The sequence below is a fragment of the Euprymna scolopes genome, chromosome 6 (assembly GCF_053919585.1).
Source record: "Euprymna scolopes isolate OS-2025 chromosome 6, ASM5391958v1, whole genome shotgun sequence".
Classification (NCBI taxonomy): domain Eukaryota; kingdom Metazoa; phylum Mollusca; class Cephalopoda; order Sepiida; family Sepiolidae; genus Euprymna; species Euprymna scolopes.
Window position 1 is genome coordinate 110,161,939 of NC_136487.1, and position 8,503 is coordinate 110,170,441.

Here is an 8,503-nt window from a genome sequence, read left to right on the forward strand (position 1 = left end):
AATACCTCATAAAATATTACATATTATTGAGATACAATACCTCATAAAATATTACATATTATTGAGATACAGTACCTCATAAAATATTACATAGTATTGAGACACAATACCTCATAAAATATTACATATTATTGAGATACAATACCTCATAAAATATTACATATTATTGAGATACAATACCTCATAAAATATTACATATTATTGAGATACAATACCTCATAAAATATTACATAGTATTGAGACACAATACCTCATAAAATATTACATAGTATTGAGATACAATACCTCATAAAATATTACATAGTATTGAGATACAATACCTCATAAAATATTACATTGTATTGAGATACAATACCTCATAAAATATTACATAGTATTGAGATACAATACCTCATAAAATATTACATATTATTGAGATACAGTACCTCATAAAATATTACATAGTATTGAGACACAATACCTCATAAAATATTACATATTATTGAGATACAATACCTCATAAAATATTACATATTATTGAGATACAATACCTCATAAAATATTACATATTATTGAGATACAATACCTCATAAAATATTACATAGTATTGAGACACAATACCTCATAAAATATTACATAGTATTGAGACACAATACCTCATAAAATATTACATAGTATTGAGACACAATACCTCATAAAATATTACATAGTATTGAGATACAATACCTCATAAAATATTACATATTATTGAGATACAGTACCTCATAAAATATTACATAGTATTGAGATACAATACCTCATAAAATATTACATAGTATTGAGATACAATACCTCATAAAATATTACATAGTATTGAGATACAATACCTCATAAAATATTACATATTATTTTAGATACAATACCTCATAAAATATTACATAGTATTGAGATACAATACCTCATAAAATATTACATATTATTGAGATACAATACCTCATAAAATATTACATAGTATTGAGATACAATACCTCATAAAATATTACATATTATTGAGATACAGTACCTCATAAAATATTACATAGTATTGAGATACAATACCTTATAAAATATTACATAGTATTGAGATACAATACCTCATAAAATATTACATAGTATTGAGATACAATACCTCATAAAATATTACATAGTATTGAGATACAATACCTCATAAAATATTACATAGTATTGAGATACAATACCTCATAAAATATTACATAGTATTGAGATACTATACCTCATAAAATATTACAAAGTACTGAGATACAATACCTCATAAAATATTACATAGTATTGAGACACAATACCTCAAAATATTACATAGTATTGAGATACAATACCTCATAAAATATTACATAGTATTGAGATACAATACCTCATAATATATTACATAGTATTGAGATACAATACCTCATAAAATATTACATAGTATTGAGATACAATACCTCATAAAATATTATATTGTATTGAGATACAATACCTCATAAAATATTACATAGTATTGAGTTACAATACCTCATAAAATATTACATAGTATTGAGATACAATACCTTATAAAATATTACATAGTATTGAGATACAATACCTTATAAAATATTACATAGTATTGAGATACAATACCTAATAAAATATTACATAATATTGAGATACAATACCTCATAAAATATTACATAGTATTGAGATACAGTACCTCATAAAATATTACATAGTATTGAGATACAATACCTCATAAAATATTACATAGTATTGAGACACAATACCTCATAAAATATTACATAGTATTGAGACACAATACCTAATAAAATATTACATAGTATTGAGATACAATACCTCATAAAATATTACATAGTATTGAGATACAATACCTCATAAAATATTACATAGTATTGAGATACAATACCTCATAAAATATTACATAGTATTGAGATACAATACCTCATAAAATATTACATAGTATTGAGATACTATACCTCATAAAATATTACAAAGTACTGAGATACAATACCTCATAAAATATTACATAGTATTGAGACACAATACCTCAAAATATTACATAGTATTGAGATACAATACCTCATAAAATATTACATAGTATTGAGATACTATACCTCATAAAATATTACAGTGTATTGAGATACAATACCTCATAAAATATTACATAGTAATGAGATACAATACCTCATAAAATATTACATAGTATTGAGATACAATTCCTCAAAATATTACACTCACATCAGAAGTATCCAGTATGATTGGTGCCAGATAGCTACAATTTTATACTGGTGTCATCTGTGTTCCCAACAACTGGTATCAAGAGTCACAATAAAACACTCTTCTTCTTCTGCAAAACAAGTTGTTTACCTGAACCATCGAAAATATTGCTGTAACAAGACAAATGTTAGAAACAACATCAGGTTGATGCATTGATGGAGAACGGCAGTCAGCATATAGTCAGCCTGCCAACAACACAGGATGCAACAGAGGCAGTTGTTTACAAAGATTTCAAACTTCCAATAGTCAACCTCACTCTCACTGGTCATGTTTTGCATATAAATTCTTACATGTTAGATGTTTCATGGTTTTTTAAATGGTTTAAACAGGATATCGTTTTCTTTTATAGGTTGCAGTAAATTTGTTATGGTTGGGCAATAATGCCAAAGAAGCTGTCGATGCTTTGCGAATTCATGATCAATTGGCTCCACCCCAGACACGTTTGGAATCGGACAAGTTTCCTCAGGTTTTTACTTTGTTATTTTTATTAAGTTTAATCATTCTTAATAAATGTAAATGTCAGATTTAAAGGCAGAAGTGATTAGACACTTGAAAAATATCCAATTTTTCATTCATTTTTTTAACAAAAAAAACAAACTTAACTTTAGTAAAAATTGTTGGCTCTAACTCTTATCCACAAAGTCAGCCCCCCCCCCCAAAAAAAATGACTCATGACTTTGAAGGTGGTTTACAAAAAACAGATTTCACTTTTGTAAAAATAAATAAGCATTAAGGTATCCATTCGATGCACAATTAAGGATTAATAGAGATTAGCATTTAATGTAAAAATGAGCACAAATTTAACCATATTCAACCATTAATTTGGCATAAAGCATTTATACTAAGTCGACAGTCTATAACTTTTGCCGATTTTTAATGAGCAAAATGTCTAATTTATTTACATTGTTAATTTTCAGATTATTATCCTTAAGGTTAATCTGATTTCTGCTACATTTCATCATTGTGCATTATTGATGTTTTTGCTGGATTTAACTCATGATTTTTTTATATATCTCACACGATGTAGGTGTGTTCACTAATTTGAAATAGATGTTGATTTCAACAGATCAATAAATTTGGAGTTGAATATGCAAAAAAAAATAAATAAACATATACAAACAACTTTTATTGTACAACTATCCAACTTCTCCTGCTTACTATCACTTCGCAATTTAATTTCTATTCACTACTGGAAATAAAAAATAATAATAATAATTATTATTATTTTTTATTTATTTATTTTTGTCATTTATCAACATCTTCCTGGAAAGGGATAGGATTCATTTCGAGAGGATTTCCCTCAATCACAGCTCTAAACCAGGAGCTTCAAAGATCAAAGGTTTTCCTAAGGATGTTGGTGGTACCTACAATAGCAGAGGTCTGAAAGCCGTCTAAAACATTTGGGATTCATAGTTTTTTCAATTGTCCTTCCAGACGACTTGATACTACTCCTAGCGTACGAACTATGATTAAGATTATTTGTGTTTTAACCTCGTGTATATGCCTTATCTCCAAGGTCAATGGAGCATAATTGCTCCACTTCTCATTCTCCTTCTCTCTTGCGTTCCTGTCTCAGGGCACTGAAAAGTCTACAATTTGCCAGTTTTTGAGACCTTGTACAAAATCCGGACGATTATGTTCCAATTGCTTGGTCGTTATGACACTTTTGTCCCACCATAACTCTACATTGCCATCCTCACTTGTTCTCACTTCATCAGGCACCGTCTCAAACCACTTTTCAGCACATCTCACCCCAACCTTCTTACAGACCTCCTAATACATCCGGAGTCATATGTGATCGTCTTTTGCGGTACTCTTTTGCGGTGCAATTGACTTTGAGGCTTTACCACAAATCCGGCATTCTGCAGCAACTTCTTCTCTTAGAACCACTTTTTTGTTCCTAATGCCTGCTCTTGTGCTGCACAAACAAAAGTTTCAGTACTCTTAGCCAGCTACCCACTTCTAAGCCATTGCCATGATCTTTCATCAGTCACTTCTGCTATATCTTGGAAGAATTTTCTGTGCATTTTCTTCCTAGCCAGTTCCTCTGCCCTTTCTCTGACTATATGTTTCACATACTCAGCCTTAGTTTCACATACCCCCACTTCATTGGCCACAACCTTGAGCATACACTCCTCACTTCTAACCACATGCTCCTTCAACGACATCTCCTCAGTTCTAACAATCTTTTACACTTTTCAATCCTCTCCCACCATCTTTTCTCTTTTGATACAGCCTCACTACGCTACTTTGAATGTGGAATACACCAAACATTGCTAAAACTGTTCTTATTTTGATATCCATGGCATGAAACTCCCTGTCAGACCATTCTAAAATTCCAGCACTGTATCTTAAAACACTGACTGCCCATGCATTCACCGATTTCATTAGGTTTCCTCCATACAATTTTGACTTCGCAATTAGTTTAATTTTTCTAAGATACTCCCTCCTGACTTTCTCTTTCCTCTCTCTGTTCATGTTGCCTACACCCTCTTGCACTCCCAAATACTTATACCCTGTATCTTCTATTTCTTTAATAATTTCTCCATTTGGCAGCACTATTCCATTCGAATGAACCTTTACTCCTCTTTTCATAACCAGCACCACACATTTACTAATCCCAAACTCCATCCTGATGTCTTCCGAGTATGTCCATACGAGCTCTACTAGTCTCTCCATTTCCTTCTCAGTTTTATTGAATATCTTCAAATCATCCATAAACAGTAGATGGTTGAGGTGTCTGCCACCAGATCCAAAGTTATACCTCAGCTTCTCTCTTCTTAAGAGGATGCTCAGTGGCATCATTATCATTACAAAAAGAAGTGGGGATAACGAATCTCCTTGGAATATTCCATAATAATAATAATAATAATAATAATGATACTGATATTAAAAGAATATTTTTGTGTCTATATTAAAGATGAAAGAAGTTCTTACTTTTTTTATTATCAGATATTATTGAGAGTAAGCCTTTCCTTCTTTGCTCATGAAAATAAAATTTGCATACATCATTATTGAAGTGAGCTGGCCATACGTACACATTTATTATACAGATTTTATACACTATTTATATATTTATACAATTTATACACTATTTATATATTTATACAATATTTTATTTATGAATGTATAAATTACAAACTGATTTTTTGACAAATTTTTTTCTTTTTTTTCAGATTGTAATTAAACAACTGAAAGAGATGGGCCACAATGTAACGGAGTATGGGTTTCGATCGAAAGTCCATTGTATACATCGCAAAAATAACTTTATATATGCTAATGTTGATTTTAGACGAGGTGGTGATCCCGCAGGATTTTAAATATATATATATATATATATATATATATATATATATATATATATATATCTCATTTCACAAAGTATTATTAAAGTAGATTTAACGGGTAATGGGAAAATCATTTTTTATGTATATATTTAAATTAAGCATGGAGACAATGTTCAACCTGGAAGATCAAACACAAAATAACTATATAACCGCCTGCCTTCATGTGATCAGTAGCGCATTCTGAATATTGAAGTTAGCCCTTCAAGTATTTAGTTCAAATGTTGTGTAGAGTTCTGCATTTTTCTCTAACATTTATTTTGTGTTTCATTTTCTGGGTTGCAAGTCAGTTAATATAATTGTGTGTCAAACACACACACAAACATATATATGTATACACACGCAAGTATATTTAGCTTGATGATTTCAATTTTAATTTTGAACATTATTTTTATTTTGAAAAATGTTGTAATTATTTTTTCCAAAATTTTTATTTTTTAACTCTATCCAGTCAGATTTTAAATCTGTTAATCATTTAACCAAGAAAAAGTTCACCAATAAAATAATAAATAAAAAAATTAAAAAAAAGCATTTTTAAATAAAAACATTTAATGCTCCTCTCCCACCTGCTTCAGTAAACAACTTATCACATAGCATGAAATAATTTTAACACAACTAAGTAAAAGTGTAATCGGTTACCCTTTTAGCCTCTATCTTAGAGAGATTAATGTCCAACTAGACTAAAAAATGTTTCTGACAAAAATATGCTAAATTTTCTCCTAATTTCTGGATGACTAGATAGATGAAATCTGAGTACCCCCAACAGCTGAAGGTATGGTATTTAAATAAAAGAATTAATATTCTCATAGAACCTATGATCAAACATATTGATCTTTTGTTCTACCAACTTGTGATACATTATATATATATATATATAATTTTTTATAAGATATGTTTTTAATTCTCTATCGGTATTAATTTATTTTATGAAAATTTACTGTAAATAAATATTCATATTTGTGATGAATGTAAAATACTAAAATTATTTCTCTTAATGCTTTTAAAAATATGAAATGTCCAATTTAATTATTGTTGTAATTTTAGATGCTATTAAATATGAAGAATCATTTTAGAAGTAGATTTTCATCGATTTTACAAGAATATTAAATGAAATTCTTAATAATGAAGCTCTTAATATTGCACTTTAAAGTGACGATTAAAAATTTTTCTCGATGTAGTCGAAGTCTTTGTGTGCTTGTGTGTTTCATGGCATGCTAACCTTTTTGAGGTTATTTTTTAATGCAAAAATGCAATATCAATTGTGATAGAAATAGATGTATACAAAGTCATTTTGCTTCATCAGTTTTCATCAAATGTAATCAAGCAAATGTTACCATTTTCTAGACATCCAACTAATGGGAACTCAATAAAAAAAACAATAATAACATGATCTCTATCAATTATTTATTGTAAACAGTTAATTTGTAAGTGATAAATTAAACAAAAGTTGCTGTTTTCCCTATAGCTGGAGGGGGGAAATTGTGGATTCATACTTTCCCAACAATAATAAAGCATGATTCAAAGGAATAAATCTGATAGGATTTCGAACATGAATTTCATAATTTATGGTGGTATTAATTATGCCCATTCCCAGTGGTGTGCAAAGTAGGTGTTGAAAAATCCAATCATATTTAAGCTATCTCTTTCCTCATAATATTTCTCAGTACTAGGACTTATACTTGAGTCTTTTGAGGCATACAATCAAGGAGAGGGCCACAGGAAATTTCTAAGGCATCACCAAACTTCTGCACGCCACTGCCTACCCCTCCCTCAAGGAGTAGATAAGTCTTTCAATTCTACAGAGATAAAAATATACATAACAAAAACGCCTTTAATAACTGTTAAAATATCAGACTAATATTTTAACAAAACTATTGGATTTTATTTTTGTTCCCAGTTTAGCGTGCCTTTGGATCCTCTACATTAAAAACCAACATGTGTTTACTGTTGTTCTTATGGGGGGGGAAAGAAAAAAAAATGAAAAACAATTTTTTTTTTAAAATAAAAAATATAAAAATAAATAAATATGAAGAACAAACCTAAAGGAGGCTGATATCTAAAACATTGTTGAGATATATGAACGAGAGTGGGAATAACAAAATGCAAATAATAACTGCAGTACAGACACAATGTGATATGCCCGTAGAAGCATTTGGAAAAGCTTTGGCAAAGACTAATATCAAAGCACTTTATCAGCAAAAGTGAGCTGTAATGGTCAAATACACTGTACTTGTTTGGGGGGGAAGACAACTCAACCCGACCAAGGTGATAGCCGATACAAGTCAGACCACTTTACATTTCTATGCAGAAACGTAAGACAGGTTTCATGAGAGCTGAATATAAACATCATAATTCATGAAAACAATTTGAATGCATCCCAAAAGATTTATTAAAAAAAATATCTGATTGCAGATTTTTGGAAAGACTTTCTTCAGTGATGTTGAAATACAAATGTAGTTAAAAAAAAAAATCTGTCATTTCAAAAGTATGAATAAAGCGATGTAAAACACAAAAAAATATGTGAATAAAAAAATGTAATGTTTTTCATTCATTTATAAACTTGTTTCTTGTCATAAAAATGTGCTTTATTGCATGATTTGTTCAAATGTCTTTAAAATGATATTTTTTTAAATATCTACTCTGTAGAAAGATTGCAATTCAATTTTTTGTAATATGGGTAAGTTTTGTGTACGCAAGAAGTAGAATAGAATTACTGGTAAGTTGATAGATGATAACTAATTTATGTGTAAGAAGTGTAAGACAATGGAGATGGATGAGAACTCAGATGTGGAGAAAGTATGTTTGGATGGCGGAACTATTAAGGTTGTCAAGAAATTTTGTTATTTTAGTGATACACATAAAGTGAGCACAGGGTTGAACAGATGCCAGTGTGA

At 29.5% G+C, this 8,503-nt stretch overlaps 1 protein-coding gene across 2 annotated transcripts in view; it reads left to right on the forward strand.

Annotated features, from left to right (window-relative positions):
- LOC145277862 (scoloptoxin SSD14-like) overlaps nt 1–8,171 on the forward strand; it is a 189,148-nt gene extending 180,977 nt beyond the window's left edge. For both annotated transcript variants that reach the window (XM_080129815.1, XM_080129813.1), the window contains exons 11-12: nt 2,615–2,731; nt 5,442–8,171. In XM_080129815.1, coding sequence (XP_079985941.1) covers nt 2,615–2,731; nt 5,442–5,585 — 261 coding nt within the window. In that variant the 3' untranslated portion in view covers nt 5,586–8,171. The remainder of the gene's footprint in view (nt 1–2,614; nt 2,732–5,441) is intronic.
- Nucleotides 8,172–8,503: the final 332 nt, after the last annotated feature.